The sequence below is a fragment of the Zootermopsis nevadensis genome, unplaced genomic scaffold, assembly GCF_977971745.1.
Source record: "Zootermopsis nevadensis isolate Lab colony 2312 unplaced genomic scaffold, Znev_1.0 Znev_ptg000022l, whole genome shotgun sequence".
NCBI classification, from domain to species: Eukaryota; Metazoa; Arthropoda; class Insecta; order Blattodea; family Termopsidae; genus Zootermopsis; species Zootermopsis nevadensis.
In genome coordinates, this window is record NW_028259154.1 from 9,101,999 (window position 1) to 9,122,832 (window position 20,834).

The 20,834-nt window shown below is 34.9% G+C and overlaps 1 protein-coding gene across 10 annotated transcripts in view; it reads left to right on the forward strand.

Moving 5' to 3' along the window:
* Positions 1–20,834, forward strand: part of dysc (whirlin protein dyschronic) — a 250,246-nt gene that overhangs the window by 143,679 nt on the left and 85,733 nt on the right. For 9 of the 10 annotated variants that reach the window (XM_087353900.1, XM_087353899.1, XM_087353902.1 and 6 more), the window contains exon 9: positions 444–530. In XM_087353900.1, the coding sequence (XP_087210026.1) occupies positions 444–530 (87 nt within the window). Of the gene's footprint in view, positions 1–443; positions 531–7,749; positions 8,429–20,834 lie in introns of those variants that run through there. The other variant, XM_087353908.1, reaches the window with a different exon arrangement.

Here is a 20,834-nt window from a genome sequence, read left to right on the forward strand (position 1 = left end):
TAACCTCAAGTAGTGTAGGAAAAGTAGTTCATTGACTAATTTCGTTAGTAAGACATTTAAGAACTAAATAAATTACTGAGTTAGTCCTCCAGTTACTTCGCCATTCGGCCATTACGTTATTGAGATTCTTATTTAGTCATTAATTTATAGCATTATTTGACTCGGTTAGTCATCACTTAATGAATTTATTAGCCACGTATTTAGTTTACTAGTTACTAATATGGCAGTCCATACATCAGTAAATTAATTAAGTATTCAGTCTCAATTAATTATTTCTTCATATAGCTTGTGAATTAGTTCATTCGTGTTCATTAAGCAGTCTATTTGTTCGAGTAATTTAATTTAGTGTGATGGTCATTCATCGAGTAGGTACGCCAGTCAGTTCAGTTAGTTCCGTACCCATGATTCAATGGTGCCTTCTTACTGACGTGATTTCACTGCAGTTGCAGAGGAAGGGGGGCGGAGTGCTGCAGGGAAATGACAACAACCATGCGCTGCTTCTGTCTAACATCCACGACATTCCAGGACCGGTAAGTGCTCTAAATATTTTAGCAATCTTCTCTGCTATTATATTACTTCCTTTCCTTTTTTCTTACTTTCACAGCTACTAGCACTCCTAACCTCACCTTTGCAAGCTTTTTGTGAATAGTGTTATGTTCCACAATCTTCCTCTTCTGGTGCTTGACTGTTGGGGCGGTTGGATTCAGTGCCTTCCAAAAGACATTTGTTATTTTTAAATTAATTAATGCGTAATGTATGAACTTAACACTCTCACAGAAATAATCATGAGAATAATTCAAGCAATCTAATCATTTCTCATTTACATTATATCTCCTTGTATTATATTTATTTTAGTTTGCTGCGAGACCAAGTATCGGTTGAGAGAGCAAATTAGTATGACTGAAAATTTTGTGAAATATTTATAGCCTTTTAAAGTCATTTCTGCGATTCTACATTTTGGTTTTAAATTCTGAGGTTAAGGAAAGAAATTTCCAGTTTTAGTCTATTATCCTACGTAAGTGTGACTGTTCAGATTGTCAATTCATACTGGTCTAATACAATTCTCAGTCATATTAAAAGATCTGAATTGGCTAGTTTAAGAATTTCCTGTCATTGTTGGTGTCAGATTGAACAGGCTGCTTTAGAGTGCATCATTAGTCATACCTTTTTCAGAACTCTCAGCCGTCTTGGACTTTAAAATTCGAAATTGGCTAATTGGTTAAGGAATCAGTAATAACTCCAGCCTAATTGTTTTCTTTCAAGTCAGTCTCTTCAAAATTTCCAGTCGATGAATCAAGGGCATATCGAGTTATTTTTGATATTTATTTCCGGTTACTTACGATAATTACTGACAATTTGAGGCGTAATGTCATTATTAGGCGACAATGAAAGAAGACTACATAAATTGTTAATGTGGTTTGTGAGGATATTTTAATGAAGTAGGCAGTACCTGATTTATAAAACTAAACCGTCGTTAATCCAAATGATTGAAGTGTAACAAAATTGACGAATCGAGGATCAAACCCAGAACTCAAGAATGAGTAATGATTTTCTTTGATGACGAGATATCAATGTAAGAATCATGATAACAAAACTCTTTCCACAGCGTAAATATTTAGCTTTTGATTATCAAATTATATACAGATATGTATTTATTTTCGTATTATAATCCTGATAGTTTTCTGCATCAAACATTACTTCATATAAAATAACAGCCTAATTTTCTTTCTTAAAAATCTAAACCATTGATTAAGCTTAATAAAGAATAATTAGAAAATATTCTCCCGTTACTTTTAAATAAAGTTTAGGTTTTATTGAACTTCGCAATCTGTTTCCTTGCTGATTCAGACTGCGTGTTGTGGGTAAACATATTGCAGGTAGAACTGCGGTTGAAATATGGCATTACGTAAGCACAGTATCAAACAGTTTTATAATCTAATATCCGTAATGAACTTAACTCCACCTATGTAGGCAGCCTTCGTGACTGACTAGTAAAACAGTTACCGCTTGTTACAATCAATGAACGCGGTCTACCGGGGGGAGGGAGGAACGTATATTACGAACGTACACACACGTTCCGTCCGGCACGGGAAATGTTTGCCCTAGGTATATCCATCAGACTGAGTATACTTTATTAACTGTAGTTGTATACGGTATTGATCTCGAATTCCTTCCTGCTGTATCCATGTATTCCTTTCCAATATGTCCTAAAATACATGAATTAAAATTTGTACCTCTGGTTCTTTCGACGGCGAATATGAAGACAACCATTTTCATATTCACCATTATGTTGCGTTTTCTGCAAAAGAATATAAATTTATTTCTCCCCAGTAATCAGTTGTTAATTGTTAAAACACGATTAACTCCTGCATGAAACTGACCATATTTAGGACAAAACTATATTTAAAATTACACATTTGCCTTTCTAGTGCTTTAAACACTTTGATGTGTCTTCTGGGTGAATAAATATAATTTCCCTGGAAATAATTCTATATGACCGTTATGGGGTACATTGAAGTAAATGTTAAAGGATGTAAATTTCGAAAACTCGTAATGCTTCAATTTTTTTCTAAACTGAAAGAGGCCGTTGGAAAATGTTTATTCAATGCTTCTATGTCTTAACATAACATACATAATGAAACTAATCCAGATATGGACGTTAATGAATTCTTGCTTAACAAAAGAAAAGTATTTTTACATCAAGATTATAAATTATTCATAACATGTTTGATCATAATTCAGAATACAGCGTAGAATGTAGTTAAATTTTCTCTAACATGAGTTTTTTCGCATGTACAGAGTGCGGCAGTGGAATGTGACGGTTTTCAGAGCGCTATTGTGTCAAACTCGGGTCGAATTAAAATAAAACACTTTCACTTGAAAAACAGCAGTATAATACAATTTATTAATTTCTGCTTATTTCTTAATAATAACATTTGTCAAGTGGACTCCATGACAACGAATACATTCTTGTAATCTAGACCGGAAATTGCCCATAACTCGTCGCAATAAAGCAGCATGAATTGCTCGAATTTCTTCGGTGATGCATTGTTTCAACTCTGTGATGTGGTTTGTTAACATACACTCTAGACTTCAAATATCCCCATAGGAAGTAGTCGCCAGCCGTTAGATCAGGGGGCCTAGGTGGCCAGGCGACGTCTCCAAATCGGGAAATGATGTGTCCGGAAAACATGGCTTGAAACAGTTAATCGATTCACGAGCTGTGTGCGTTCTGCACAAATTTAATTTTGTAAGGATGAAATTTGAGGACCTCGTGCAGAATACGGCGAACACTCCTGTCCGATAGGTGTAGCTGATAGACACCTAGTAGAGCGAGTTGCTGCAATGTTCTCTGGTGTGCGGACTCTCCGTGCACTACCAGCAAAACGACCACCCACCTCAAAATAATTCTTTCGTGCCGTACAACATTAAATGCACGCCTAAATCTTCTCTGGACCTGGATTGCCGATTTGCATTAAATAAATTCTGTTACCGCGAATACGCGTTCCGCCACCGACCAGTTAGTCGTACTGTCTCTCACTACACAGGCAGAGGAAAGTGCAGGACTTGGCGGCCACGAAGCCACACACACTTTCCCCAACACTCAATATCGTTAGCTGCACTCTGAAAACTGTCAGATTTCACTGCCGCAACCCTATATAAACTTGCAGTATCAAGGCAATGGTGATATATTTAAATAATTCCGCTGGAATGAGGGCCAGTGGCACGGATTTTGTTATTTGGTTGGTATTGCTTAGGTCCTTAGATGTTTTTATCAACTTCTGCGTTTAATATTAAATTCAATTAAACGGCCTGGTTTTACTTTGTAATTCAATTATATCGTATTTTGCTTTTAAATAAACTATCTGAAATACGATTTTTATATTGTTTCTTTATATTTTAATTTGCAAGTTCTTAAATGTATAATCGCAGCTGTCACTTCAATTCTGACTTATGAAAATCGTCTACAAACCTCATTTTCTAGATCAAAGGCTGCTTTCATTGCTACAGTCTTTTATATCTTAGATAATAACTTCAATTTAAATTTTTCACTCTCACTGATCACAGACAGTTTATTCCGTGTAAGACTAATGAATTATCTCAACACTAAAATATAAACACTATTATATTTAATAACAAGTATCTAGATAAAGAATAGTTAAATTATTGCAGTATCGTAAATATAACATTGACGACAATGATATTTACGTATTGTGTTGGAAATCTTTGTGTGATTGACCTGATTATCTGAAATGGTACTATTGCAATATAATTTGAAAATTAGTGAACTTTTCATTATAATTAATTTATTCAACAGATCACTTTAAAATAATCATATAATTCGATAACGGCAATTTAATATAACACAGGTTAATACGCTAAGCTTATTGATTTACTACATTAAACATCGCATGCACAGAAAAGGGAGAGAACCAGTTTCGCGTTATGAATTAAAATTGTAATAAAGAACGTGGTTCAGAACTCAAACTACAGAGTTATTTTCCAGCATGGCTGCGTCCAGCCTCGGCAGTGTGCTAGAAATGTTGGCAAATTAGTAGAATAATGTATTATCTGTTTCATAACTGATGATGATAGAATACATGAGAATCTGTGGATTATAACTCTGTAGGTTTTGAAACTGTAGATTTGTAGGTGTCTACAATTGATTTATTGATAAAAGTATAGTATATTCCCGATATCCTGTCAAAACAGGTTCGAAGGATGGTCGGATAATACGGAAAATTAATGAAAATGTAAATAGCAACTCAGTTTACGATATTATTGAATTACGAAGAGAATACAATGCGGTGTCATATGAAAAAATGTCAGAAATAAATACAGTATTTAGCGGTGCGTGGTTTGGTGAGTGCATGCTGATAAAATGGAGAGTTCCGACACAAAACGTCAGATAAAACGGAATGAACGTCGAAAACCGATTGTCGGGCAATCGCGATTCTGCTGAGTCTCTGAAGATGGAGATGGTATGTCCCTTTAATTTTACCAATCCACAAACTTTCAAACGTTGCAAATTGTAAGGCCACAAACCACATTTTCTTCTCAGTGAAAACCTTAAATCTCTCGGGCCATATTTCTGGCGTCTTTCCTCAATGGTACTACTTAAGTCTCGTAGTTTTTGTGAGGCAATGGCACTATACATTTTTATATTATGTATTAAAATAAAGTTTTATTTGATTGTTATACGAAATTGGAATTATAAGAAATTTGGAAACGTTTGATTTGATGTTACGTGAAGTAGACCTGTAAAAATAAACTGTAAAGTTCTATTTTAATGCCATTTGAAGTGTGGATTATATTGCACCGACGTGCTAATAAATTAACCATTACGAACTTCACTAAAATTAATTAGTTGTAGGTTCGCGTATGAAACATGCGGATAGACGGAGGACCGTCGAGTTGCTTTCACTTTATGTGTTTCATGCAAGGAGCTCATAAAGGACAGCTCTGATTACTGAGTACAGTGCAGTATATAATTAATGACTTTGGGCATGAGGTATCATGTTCCTACGCCATTATAGAAGTTCAGTGGTCTACGACACTTAAAGTACTGTTTTATGTGTGCTCTTTCCGCGCCACTATAAGTCTCCATTTTGTTTTTCACAATTCACAAACGCTCTCAGCGGCAATGTGAAGAACTACAACAAACAAACGAAACTTCAGGTTATGCTCTTCAGATATCTTCTGATATCAGCACATTTTGGCTACAGGTAACACGGTTACAGTCCTCCAAAGTTGTGCAGCTACTTTTGAATTATCCTGTACATTCTCCAGGTCATAAGCTAGAATGGCTGATGTGGTTTCTTCATTTATCGATTGTGGACAACTTAAAAAGAAAGTGAGAGCCCCTATTTGTATGATATGCATTTAAAGTTTCACGAAAATCAGTCAAATTAATGGGAGTTGATATTAAAAAGAACGTGTGAAAATTGGGTCCACTTGGCTTAGGATAGAGGCCAGTGAACACATAATTAATATTTCTGTTTCAGAAAAGGTGGGGAATTTCTTAACTCTCTGAACGACTGTCAGCTTTTTAAACCTGTTCCTAGAAACATGTTCATTTAGCAGGTACAACCCGTTGCATTCGAAACTGATAAATTTGGAGTGCCCTGTCACTTGAACAAATATCCTGTGGAGAGAAATGTTACGTAATTACATTTGTATCATTAGATTTACATTCCAGGCAGACTTGCTCAACCAGCGGCAGATCTTGAAAATTAAATTCATGCTCCAATTGAAATGACGGTGTTTTCTTATTTACCAAGACACTAAGTACGCGATCCAAAGACTGTGAACATAATTAATATTTGCTTGCAGCAAACATGCGTTCTCCATTCTCTAAGAGAATCAAATAATTACATGGTGTAAGGCTGAAATAATATGTCGAAACTTGTAAGTTTCCACAGTGTTTTGCATCACCGATTCACCGATAATTGTAAGTTTCAGTAGTAACGTCATATATGACTCTGTGTTATTCGTATTTCCTAAAATAATTGTTCTTGTGTCAGTATTGATAACGTATAACATTTAGTAGAATTTTGATTCTCATGGCAACGGGTATGAAGATAGTTGTCTTCTGGGTTTTAGCCTCGTGTAGTCTAGTAAATATTTACCGACGTTTCAGAGGTACTTGCTGCCTTCATCGTCTGGGCTAACAAGTACCCCTAAAAAGTTGGTAAACTTTAAACATACTACACGGCGCTAAATCCCAGTATAATTATTTGAAACTTTACCAATACACTTTCTTGAGGTTTGAGGTCCTCACGGTGAAGATGTCGATCTTAACCTAAGTAGTAAAGCCATGTGGAATTCTCGATATGTACCAAAGTTCCCGTCTTTCGCGTGCATCCCCTGCTACTGCAGCGGAAGTCATTTTAAATTGTTTTTAAAACCAAAGCCAATCACAGGTTCTTTAAAAGTTGAAGATGTCATTTCGGAGAATGCAGTTTGTTTTCTTATACGAGATAATAATTTATAGCAACATTATTAGTCTGTTTACGTGCAATTATGAATAAAACCATCCTAAATGTTGTTTTAAAATCTAATCACTCTCTCATTATGCGATAATTATTGCAGTAAGAGATTTCTGCGTGTTAAATTACATTGCTAAATGTAATAATTAAGTGTGTTGTAATTTTATCATGCAAAACTAGATTTACAACAAAATCACTATACTGAACGTGTTAGAAGCCTTTTCAAAATATCAGCTTATCATACGCAACAATCTTTCTTTCCAAGGAATAAACTTATGCTATTTAATCATATGATTTAATTATAAGTCCGCTAAAAAATTGTCGGGGAAGTGAAATTAAAAGGTTCTGAAGGCACGATGTTTCAGGACACGGACATACAGGTAGACACAATTGGGGTTTGGAAGTGGTTTCGAAGGACGATGTATGTTGTATGATCTGAAAGTTTCACTGCGACTGAATATAATTAATTCTTCTCGGGCTACAAGCCATGTCATCTTCGTCCTCGTCCCCCAAGGATTAGGACGAAGATAGTTCTTGAAACGCTGGTGTTTTCTCCATTAAGCCACCTTACACGGTTGATAGCCCGAGAAGAATTTCCGATACAAGTTATCCTTTGGAGTAAAGTTATTAAAAGTATAAATTGTTAACATAATTCAATTTCAATCTGAAGTTGGGAATACATGGTGAGAAATAACGAAATTTATCGACCTAATCTGATACGATGCTGCTGCTCTACTTTGGACGCCTCATCACCGCGCAGAACGAGCTCAAACCGGAGCTGGCGCGGAGACAGCGAGCAGGATGGTCAGCATTCGGATCCATCCGATCGGTGATCGACGCCACGCAGGACATAAAACTACGTGCTCAACTCTTCGACTCCGTCGTACTGTCGGCACTTTGCTACGACGCCGAGACGTGGTCTCTTACTAAGGGCCTTTCGGAGCAATTTCGAGTCGCCCTCGCCTCCCTTGAGCGTCGACGTGTCGGCGTCACCTTACGCCAGCAGAGAGACCGTCATCTTCACTCTGCTGACATCAGACGGATGTCAGGCGTTAAGGACCCATTACGGCATGTGGCGAAGCGGAAACACCGCTGGGCAGGCCACGTCGTGAGGCGAAACGACGGAAGATGGAGAATTTACGTGGCCAAACCACCAGACACTTGTCTACCCGAGCACGCGACAGAGAGGAATGGAAGAGATGCTGGGGCCCGCGCGCGAGCTGATGAACGGAACGTTTAAGTGCTAAGTGCTAATCTGATACGAAATATCAGTTGATACCTGAAGATTTGTTCCATGAAGAAGTTTGTACATTTCCAATTGTTAGAAAATGAGCCTTCTGTATCGACTCTCCATTTAATCACCCACAAATACAATCTAATGGCACTACGCGATATTTTTATACGTAAATTTGTTTATTTATGTATTGCCTCGCTTAAAATCCCTGTTAAGGGTTGTAATAAGGAATTAATTTCGTTTTAAGTTTGAATTATGATGCTTTATTTTTGCATCGCCATGAGCAGTATGCTGTATTATTTAACTGTTAGATTATCATATGCGCGGAATGTATCATAATTATACCTGTACTTACATTTTGAATTTATGATTTAATACGACACTAAAAATTATCGCGTAATTGTATTTAGTTGTAAAATATAATTTTGCGATGAATATAGCAATGCATTTAGTACTAAAGATCATATGAAGGGTCGGCTGTAGTTAAAACTCGCATTACTAATGAATTCCAAGTCACTTCTACATAAATGTATCCAGTGTTCGCTACCGATTATCTTCAGCTGTCTTTATTCATACTTTTCCTAAGGAGCCAGTCAGCAAACTGAATATCCACGAACAGGGAGCCCGAGGATCGAGTCTCGGTACAGTCTTGGTATTTTTATCTTGCTACCACATTAAAAAAGTACTCTGACGCTCGTCCAGTCTACCAACTCATCGTATTTCGTAGCTTAAGAATGGAAGTAGCTTTCCCCCTACACCAATATCCAAATTTACGCTTTTATGAGTGGATACAGCTAAAGATTTTGTAGGATTTGAAGTTTTCACGGCGGTGAGTCTGAAGATGGCTGTATTCTGGGTTGTTGCGCCGTGTAGTCTGGAGGAAGTTTACCGTCGTTTCAGACGAAATATCGCCCTGATGATGGAGACAGCAAGGACCTCTGAAACGTCTGTAAACTTCTACCAGACTACATGGCACAACAACCCATAAGACAGCCATCTTCAGCTGAATGAAGTAAAAATGAGATTTTATTTTTATTTAAAAAGTTTCAAAGTTCTGTTACATAGGAAGTTATATTTTTAACAGTAGACTACAACAATGTAATCTTCTCAACCAGAGTAAATAATTAAATTTTATGTAATTTGAACTTTTATAATAGTAATAACAAGCTCTGGAGATGTCTTCCATACCGGAATACACTTCCATAGTTGTAACGTCGATTTCAACTCGCAGAAGATTCCGTGTAATTCATCAAAATATGTCTGTTACAACACAACGTGAGTTGTCAGTGTTCATACTTGACACAGCTAATCTGTGTTTTTCCAGAGGAAAACGCATTATCCTAGGTTTTTGTATCTTGGAGCATTCCGGTAGATACATTTACATATTTTTCGTTGGAAAATAAAATTTATTAAATTTTGTTATACATTCAGCTGTTCTGTTTCATGTGAGTAGAATGTTATAATTAAATTCCTTTCTGTTTATTATAATATTGATTTTGGAAAAATTCTAAATAAATTAATATCGTTTATACTGGAATTTATTTTGTTAAAAACGTAATGTATTTAATCATTGGATATTTTTATTCAAAATAATTAAAATATTTATAAAACTTCAAGATTAATTGCTGTTAAGCTACCATATTAAATAAGTCATTGTTTTTTAGATAGGAGATGTGAAGTAAAATGGTTTCTTGTTGTCAATAATTAACATGTACATGAAGTTTGTCAGTTTCTGCTGATCACTTTGTCACCTGTATTTTGGGAAGAGAGATATAACTCCATCGTGAAGCACGCTTTACGTAATAGAATGTACCACAGAATCATGATGTGCAGATAATTATTAAATCCTTTTAAAATACGTCGAATTTAAAGTATTTTGGGAACGACAATAACATGCATATTTCGTTTACCGAGAAGTTAAGAGCAGATTAAATTAGTGGAATGCTAGCTACAGTCTAATATATTTTATCTTTACGTCTGCTATATAAAAACGTAAGCACACAGAATTATTTTATCCACTGTTTTATATGGTTGTCAAAAATTTTTAAACACTAATTGAAGAAAATAAATTGGTGTCTTTGAGAAGAGTGTTGAGGAGAATACTTGGACCGGGAGGAGTGGATTAATTGAAGAAAGGCTGGAGAAATTTAATAATGTAAAGACACATAACCTATTCCACTAAATACAATTACACTGGTTAGAGTAAGGGGATGCTACGGAGTTTCGAATATTACATATGGAAGATATGGAACATGTATACAAGTATTTAGTCGAAGTAGCTTGGAAAATTGAATATAGAAAAAGGGTATTAAAATGACTTGTAAAGAAATATAGCTTAATATACGGATGTGAACTGAATTCATCTCGCTCACGGTATTGATCAGTTACAAGTTCTATTGAACGCTATTATAAAATTTCCGGTCCGATAAAAGAATGGAATTGTTTTGACTGTTATCCTCGAGAAGATCACTTTTTCCGTGAAATGTTTTACAAGTTCAGAATTCCAACGTTACTTCTGTAACTAATGCATGTCACTTTGGATCGTCTAGTCTTAAAGAAATAAACCAACTTTTAAAATTTAAATGGAGATAAAATGACCAGTAAATCATATTAAAATTGAAAACACTAAATATTTCATCCTTTGCTCATAATATCGAAAAATTATAAACAGATCAATAAACTGACTAATATGGGGGTCTTGATGACTATATTTTATGTACTTAATTCAGAGCACCAATTCACCTTTGTGCACCTCCAGTAAGTCATGATTCACAACGCTGCTTAACGTAAGGTACTTGAAACAGTTTCAGAAAATTACAACCTGATTCAAATTTCCACGAATATACTTGTAGTTTATTGCAGTTGTGGGTTTGGTAATGTGGGTAATTTGTCCCATGTGACTCTGTTAGTAAGTAACAAAAATATTAATTTGTAATTAAATGTTATGATTTGCTAAAAATGTATTTTAAGTAGAAAGGGGTTCTAAAATGATAATATTGAGCTATTTAACAAGTATAGGACAAATATTTTAATTCTGTGAGTGACAGTCGTCATCTGAGATTTCTGTTGGTAGAACTGGAAAACTCAATGCCGCTAATAACAAAATTCGCCACTGGACATGAAATAAAAAGTAAAACATTGTGTAAGTGTCAAATAAGATAACTCAATCAATAAGTTGACAATATAGAAATAGAAGAACAAGGTTTAGATTTCCAGTAGTTTTTCCGTAATTTCTATACAGAATCTGTGGTCTATCAGGCGAGGTTAAAGGTAGCGGGAACATTAAGATGAAAACCTACCTCCATGTAAGGTCGATGTTAAGAATATTTAGAGTCAAATCTGTATGCCTTCATGGTGTAATACTTAAACACAAAAGGCTACGAATTTGCCCAATATCTACGTTTGAAGTTTACAGTTTTTATTAACTTGCAGCTTGTTTTCGTAACATTCAGATAAAGCAGCCATCTTAAATACTAATCTGATGTTTAACATTTTATGTCCAGTCGCGTACTACAGAACGTACAATAGTGAAATTACGTTACAATTGTGTATATCAATTAACTGTAGGCCTATTACAAAGTAAATCTGAAGTATCACCCTTCAAAATTATTTGATATAAACTCTGAAATATGTATAATAGTATCAAAAATTTATATAACCAAACTTTTTGTATTTGATGGAAAGAATCTAATGTGTCAGCTGGCTATTTAATTTCTGTTAGAATAAATCCAGAATACAAATTTTGGAAGTAGCCATAGCATATAATGATCAGTGATGGATCAGAATTGTTCAGAATCTCAGTTGAAGTTTATTGTGCTGATCTTACAGTGCCTTACGCTAAGTATGGCGATGTGAATCAGTTATAAGTTTACACTTTTTCATTCCAGACACTGTGTGGAGCATGAGAACTTATCTTTTAAGGAAATGAATTATATCTCATTTTATTAACGTCATCGTGATCCAGTAGAGCAGTGTTTTGCACCGGTTGGGGTACGAACCCACACCTTGTTCATCGTGATAGCGTTGCATGCCTTGTCTCTCTCTCTCTCTCTCTCTCTCTCTCTCTCTCTCTTTCTCGTCACCTTGCTCTACTACAGTCTTAACTGTATGTAGGCTGTATCTTCTCTGTCTGTCTTCCTCTGTAGTCACACTTGTTCCGTCTGAATGCCTTGTCTTTTGTCTGTTGTTATGATGTAGAAAGTTGGAAATACAATTTATACTATGCTTCTTGAAAGCTTCTTAACTTTTTTTAAAAAGTTTAAAAATAATTTATATTTGAGATTTTCGCGTTGGTTTATAATCAATGTAGTCTCCTCTGGATACTGCGAAGTGTCAAAATGTTAAACATGTTTTGGAGGATCCTGCCGCCTCCTTCTGCATTTAATTATTTTACAATTTCAGCTGTGTCGTAACCGAAGTATTTCACAGTGAGCCGCCTTAATTTAGAAAACCACATTATGAGATTAGTTTTATAACTTGGCAGTGGTGGAGGTTAGGGAACACAAATAGTCTGATGCTGAACTAAATTTTCATGACAACATTTGAGACCTGTTCAAACACAGGATGTCACTTCTAAAGAAAATTTTTAACCAGTATTAGACAGACGTTGCTGTAATTATGGAAGAAGGGGTCTTTAACTTTTAATCAGTCGAATGATAGGCTAGGTTCGTAAGTTACTTAACCATTCTGTTTTACCTCTATAAGTCATACACCGTCAGATGAGATAGGAACGCATTATCGAATGGTGAGTTGACAGTTCGTTAAATAATCTAAAATTAATTAGAAAATATAACAAAAAAGAACTGAAGTAGGTTTCCATATAAGTGTATTGTACTGTAAATACAGTAATTTTAATAGATTAGTTCATTACCGTTGCAGAATTTGTTTAATACAAAATGAATTTTAGTTTTTTGTGGTGATGGTTAATAATTTTAAATGTAATTACTTTAGAGCAGTAGAAAAATCTATAAATTAATTTGTTTTAGCGTTGTTATTATCATGAGGGAATATATATTCGATATAATAATCGTCTTTATATGATATTAAAATTGTAGTCAATTCTAATTAACAGTCGAAATTAATAATCATACACGATTAATGTGCCAAGCAGATTACACCTTTCAAGGACCACGGTTTTGTAAATAAGACTCCTTGAAAAAACAATAGCAGCTTGGCTAGCCATATTTATTTCTTTTATGGAATCCGAAGTCTTATTGTCATTCTCACAAGAACCCGTTTCTATATTGCGTTCACAGCCACACAAACCTATTTCACATCCTCGTATATTATTTTTTTTAATATTCATTTTATCATTATACTATGTTCTACGGGTTGGTATCAGAAGCGTTATTTTCGTTACAAGTCTTGCTAAAATTGCTTGTGCATTTATCTATTTTTACACACGTATTATATGCCGGGCGTATGTAACTCTAATTAAATTTAGGCATATATGTGGTGATGAAAATGGATACGGACAAAAATATAATTCGCCCGATAACGTTTAATACCAAACTCATTAATATATTTAATTTAAATTCGTACAGTAAATTCGAAAATGAAACATACAAATTGACTAATAGGATTTATAAATGAACTTTGTGTTTTTTTGGTATATTAAAATCTACCTAAGACGCTGTACTATTGTATTTGTTAATGATGTATTTCTCTGTTATGTAAATTTGCTTCTGCGGTTCGATTCGTTCCATTTGTTAGTGAATTCCCAGTTTATGAGGATTTACAAGGAAGGGATTTTGGTCGGGTTGTCATTTAATTCTGTGCATTACCAGAAGTGAGTTTATGGCAGCTAGTCACGATAGATGTCTTCATTCTGTGCTTTAACTTTACTCGATAAGCTACTGGTTGTTAGTGAGTGAATAGGTCGTCAGATGCCCATAAAAAGCAGCGGTTTGTTATATATTACTTAAATTACTTTGAAACTTAGAATGGAGCTATGCTGTACGCGAGAGTTAAGTAAGTCCCTGTGATGTATGAGGCCAGGGAAGTCACGTGCTGCTCTAAAAGCAGACCGAAAAATGTCGTGCCTGTTCTAATTTAATGTAAACTTTACTGGTTATACTTTTCATCACTGGACGTTAATCAGTTATAATAAAATAAATTAATAACGATGCTGCGAACCGCGGAAATCAATAAGGCTTGTGAGAAATCTATTTGTACGAATGTCCCCTATTCAGGAATAGGGAGTTACGCATGCGCACATCAATAGCCTACCGGTCCGCCTACGTCACAGAACTTAAGTCTGTAGTATAGTAGTTCCGGCTAAGACCGCTGTGAGCGTACTTACACACTATGACTGCGGTCAGGCCAGTATACCATAGTTCACACTGTTATCATCTGCTTTTCATCGCTAAGGCCAGGTTCATGCAAAGAATAATAATTCCCGTGAGATTTGTCGTTGACAAAATGGTAGTGAGACAGTTTTTCTACGAATCCTTCAGTTGTCGTCAATAATATCCAACTACTTCTCCATATTCGTTCGAGTAACATATGTTTGAAGGACAATGGTGCTGTTATCGGCCTAGATCCACAGAGACATGATTTTTCACTATAGAAACAATAAAAAGACTACGATCAAACTTCAATTACCTTTGTACCCTATCTCTCAGTAAATGAAGTAAAAGAACGTAACCATAGAATTGAATCGATATGGTCAGAATTCGTCTGTCTCTTTCTATAGAACACGAGAAGGAAACGGAAAAAATCAATTTTATTTCATTCCACCGAATTTTTCATTGTTTTCAGTATGATAAATATTGATTATACAATCAGATTTAAGATGGTTGGCTAAGAAGAAGGTACAGATTTTTAATGAAAGACGCTAGTTACGGGACTTGAAAAGTTCCAGAAGAGCTTCTGACAGCGGTTTAGGTGCCTTCGGCGCTGTATCGCCGTGTGGACTACGTTGGTACTCAGAAGACCAATACCGACAGATATTTTCACATAATTTAGATAGACCGCCACGGTGGTCTAGCGGTTAGAACGCTGGCCTTGTAATCCTGGGGTCACGGGTTCAATTCCCGGTGGTGCTCAGATTTATAACTTGTGTTGGGCAAGGCCGTGGTCTAGGCAACACGGAGTTTTCCTCCGGGGTCTTCCCCGGTTTCTCCGTGGCATCCCAACAATTACTCCATTCACACACAGAAGAAGGCAATGGCAAACCACTTCTGGATCATCTGCCAAGAACGTATATGAACAGGTCCCAGTCCGAGAAAATGATGGAAGGATCCTGTTCATATGGACCTGTCGTCAGACAGAACACTAAAAAAAATCTTTATCACGCTGTTGAAGAAATTATTGTGAGATTCACGTTACTGTTCTTTATCACAATACATATTACTTGGTATATTTACTCCTTACTAATAAAATAATTTTCAAAAGAAGATTTTTATGTAATAAAAACATTTGCTCAGCATTGCCGAGTGTATCTACATTCTACATGTTTGACGATGGAATTAGATCTAATTTCAGATTCTTAACGCGTTGACGGTGATAACATGATGATCTAGTTCACCCACATGTTGGTGACCGCAACTTCAACAAGACACCCTGACCGTAGCCTTAACGTACATTGATCAATAACTCGGTGATACATGTGTAACATATGTGGTATGAAACGGTATTAGTATCTTTTATGGCTCTGTTCGTTCCACCATCTTTTCCCATTTTCACGTGTCTCGTAGTAAGTAATTTATTACAGCATCGTTAAATGCAATTTTCAGTAACTTTATAGAGTGATTTAAAAACTCCTGTGATAAAACTTTAGGAAGTAACTACAAATAACTACATTTATGTAAGTTCGATTTATAAACTCTTGTTGTTTAATGGGGTTTTCCAGTTTTTAATAAAATTAAATAATTTCCCGTTCACCTATTCTTCAAGTTATTTAAATTTACCGGCTATATTTATTACTTTTAATTGAAAACCAAGGAAATTATTAATTTTCTGATTGTATTTTACATTACGATTAACACAAATGTCTGACCGTGTTATTGCTGTTGTTAGCGAATGCAAAATCAGTTCCATAACACGAAAATACAAATAATCAAAATTTAACATTTGTTCTTTCACAACCTTGAAACAGTGGCGAATCGGAAGACTGTTTTCTTTTTATATATTGTGCTTCAAAAGTTCTCCTTAGTACCCTACTTAAGTGTACCGATAGAGCTTTGAATCGTCCTGTAACAAGTGAAGCAGAACGTGTGGAAAATACAAACATGCTTTTCTGAATCATTCTTGTATACCAGGCCAACTGTAAACTTTTCTACCAGTTTCATTAATTTTTAGTTTCGCTGCATCGTCTAGATGCGTACAGTATTATTATAATTTTTCGATGCCTTGTGCTTTATATAGTCTCCATTTTAGATTATATGCAATTATCCATTTTGTACTTTTAGGCTCTTACGAGTTAGAATAACTCCGACATTAAACGGATCGTGTGCCTTTCAGTTCAAATACTGGCGATTAATATTCTGTGGGGCATGGACTTAGGTCTGCTGAAAATTTATTTTTGACAATTATTATTACAGATAATTTTATTACATGAATGAAACCTGGAAATGTTTCTATAATCATAATTTGTGACGTTAGGGTTCTTCAAAACACCAGGACGTCTAATATGCAAAAATCAGGTGGTGAACACGTGAAAAACGCGGATTTGAATAAATTATAAGATTAAGAAAGCATGAGGGAGGTGAGGATGTAAACTTTGACCCTTTAAAGTTCAGTAATCATTGTGTATGTGACCAGATTTAACAGTTAGTAATTGTGCATTTTTATTTATGGATTTCATACGATTCTCCCAGTAAACAAGTATTCTTTTCTTAAACAGCGTTAAGCTGTTCATTATTGTGGTGTTTTCTTTGCGGTACAAACGTATTTAGAAGAACTTTGGATTCAAAGGTCTAACGACGTTTTTTACGTTTAGTCAGTTAAAAATATTATCTTTAAATAAATGGAGATGATTTTTAGGTATGGAGAATTGAAATTAATGGAAAAACATGCGGTTTATTCCCAAATAAGCCCAATTCCTAAATGGCATTCGATGTTACAAAACTTGTGCTGATGGAACTGCGTCATAAGTACCTAAATATAATTCTACTCTAAAGGGTTTTAACGACGGTGGATTACACTTAAAATTATTCATTGTTTGTACATTTTATTCTTTTTTAAACAAGGACGACGGAAACAGTCCAGACAGTGAATAGTTTTAAGCGTAACTAAATATAATTATGGTTCATTTATCGATGCTAACAGCAGCTCAGACTATATACATCCATTGGTATAATGATTAATGGAAAATTATGTGAAAGGAAGCTATCGCAGCCTGATTTAAGTGAATATTCTGGAATTTGCCTAAAAGGACTTCGGAAAAGCACGAAGAAGCTGTGTCCATGATGGGGTTTGAAAACAGAACCTCCCAACTGCAGATTATAGGCTATAACCTCCACGTTCAATGTTAAATAACTTCTGTTCGTTGCAAGTATTTGATATGACTTGAGTTAACATGAAGCTCACCGGCTTGATTATATTGAAATAAAGACAATTAATTATGACAGAATATTTCGTACGTTTGCAATTTGCTGTATTTTATTTCACTAGAAATAATATTAGAAGTGAGAGCAGGTTTTTAAATATGTTTCATCATCAAAAAGTTCAGGATTACAACTAAACTTTTAGATGTACCGCACAGTTGTTGAGCTTAATTACTGACTCACGAAAACCGGTCAGTTGATGTCTAATACTTATGCACCTAGTTTAATCAAACAAGCAGCACTTGTTAGTAGGGTACCGAATAAGGAACTGAACTGTGCAGTTTCAAAACTCTTGAAAGTGCATAGCTTATGGATAATAGGTTAGTGTATCCTACGAGACAATAAACATTTCTCTTTGTATGTCTTTTCTATGAATTACTTTTTGCAATATTTTCATTACATATTGTTTATATATAACAAATTTCAATTGAAATTTGTCTGCAAATAAATTACCAGTTCTAATTTATCACAAAGTTCAGTGTCAAAATTTTTGTTCAAACTTCATTTTATATTATATCTCTATTATTGACTTAAGACCTTATTATTGAGCACTAAACATAGTCCATAGTAATAATTTAGGTGTTTATTATAACAAATTATAAAAATCGGATAAACGTTTGAGAGTTTGAAAATTCGTGACTCACCCTTCGCCTTTGACTAATTTTACTTATTAATTTATTTTCGAAATTATGTTAACATGATACGATGTTTGTACGTTATTGTACTTTTATGTATCTGGAGTAGATTTTCCCCACAAAGATGGATTTATGATCTGATCTGCATGTCCTACTTCACTGTGTCTATGACTAAGTTATGACAAAAAATTAATTAATGCAAATATATATCAACCTATTGGTTATGACATTGAACATCCGGTAGTGCCGCTTATATGTACAGTCTAGTTGTTATAGCAGACTGATCTGTCTTTTCAGGCTGATTATAAACTTCGAAATACTATTAAAATCCGTCCGAATATAATAACTGGATAACGAATGAACGGATTTTAAATAAAACTTGATATTTAGAACTTAAATAAAAATTGTCGAATAATTAAATTTTTTATTTCAATCGGACAATATTAACGACAAATTTTCATGCGAGAATTGATGTAACGTTATTTATAAGTTGATCTTGTATTAATGACGCTTTGAATTTTTTGGGGCAGAAACAGAATTTTGTGATTGGCATGTTAATATGAAATCATCGTCTGTTATACTAAAAATCCACGAAATCTAGGGTAAGAACAGAGAACGCACCAGAATTGTGCTAGACTTACATTTCCTAACTTGTTTGTATGTTATTTTTATTCAACTTTAATAAACATTCACGATTAAGATATGTACAATTAAATGATAAAAAGGCTTCTGCCCTTAATTACCACACACAAATAGGTATGGATAAATTAAAATATTGTTAAAGTCAGCAGTAGGTAAGAGGTGAGTGATCAACTTGACGCTTCGACCTCTCTAACCCCAGAAAATGAGACCGACTAGGATATGGGTGGATTGCACAACCGGTCTGGACGTAGTAACCAACGTAGAAATCCCTTTTGTCTGCTCAAAATCCGTCTCCGGTCTTCTAGTCTGTAGTCAGTGTGAAAGAAATGTGTCGGCCTAAGATAGATCTGTATATAATGCTAACATTTGTCTTCTATGGCTGTGAAACTTGATTTCTAATTTTATAAAAGATCATAACCCCAGATATAATTTCTCTTCAAATTTGTACCCCCAAAGTTGTTGGTGTATAATTCAAGTTATACATAATATATAATCTACATCTAAAATAAATTACATTACTGATTATTCAGTGTTTAACATAAATTTTTTTTTTTTTTTAAATTTCACGTACCCCTTAAGATGTCTTTGCGTACCCCCGGGAGTACGCGTACCCCAGGTTGAATACCACTGTATTAGAGTGTCTGTATGCCTGCGCAGAAGGGTACTTCTGTTTGAAGGTGAAGTCAGTTCTCCGCTCAGACAGTATGGTATGTGAAAGGAAAGTTATTAAGAGAATTTTTGGGTCTAAGTGGGGAGAAATAGGCTAAGAGTACGAATTAGAGCGTTGTAAAACGGGAAACTTAATTTTTATTGGTCACCTCATATTGTTAGGGGAGTGAGTATTTTTTAGAACTGCTCTAGTTAATACTTCTGCTGTAAATAGAAATACAAATCCTAATGGTCACATGGAGAGACAAGAATGCATACAATATTTTGATTGGGAAATCCTTCGACAAGAAACAACTTGAAATATAAAGAAGAAGATAAGAGTATTCAATTAAAGTATACTGTGTTAGAATATGTTGTAAAGATGGCACTGTAGATATGTGTGTCTGTCCGTACATATGTAATAACGCTGCTCACTCAAAACTAATTTTGTTTAAATTTGTTAAGAGCCCTTAGTAAAATATACCAATAAAATTTAACTAATTTCAAAATTATGCAATCCTGATTTATAGCCTACTTTATATACAAGTTTTTGTATGCATTTAGATAAGTTATAACCTAAATGAATGGCAAGCAAGCTTTTTGAAAAATGAAAACTCTATTATTTAAAATGCGAATATCTTACACTGACCTTCCATCGTTACCCTAATAACACGTGCTTGTACACGAAATATGCCTACCTGTGGCACGTTGTGTGTTGTCCCAATTTTGTCTTCATTTAAAATCGATATTTCAAACATTGGGATGAGAATTTTATTCAGGGATTTGTGCTGGGCCGAAACTCCTTTTCGAATCCTTCCAAATTTCTAAAGGGATTTATGATCTGAAGCTTTCACGGCGGCTAAGTATAATAAATTATTCTCCGGCTAAGAAAACGCCAACGTTTCGAGAACCATCTTGGTCCTCACGTTGGCGTTTTCTTCATTAAGCCACGTTTCATGGCTTGTAGCCCGTGAATAATTTATTACTCTAAAAGGATTCTTTGTTTCAGCAGAAGAAACTTTTCAACTCGGGATTAATTTTTATAAACGTTACTGGATTATAATTTCCGTTGCTCGTGTCCATGTATGTCTGTTGACTTATGGCGTATTTGACTTAGTCCGTGAGTGAAGTAAAGGAC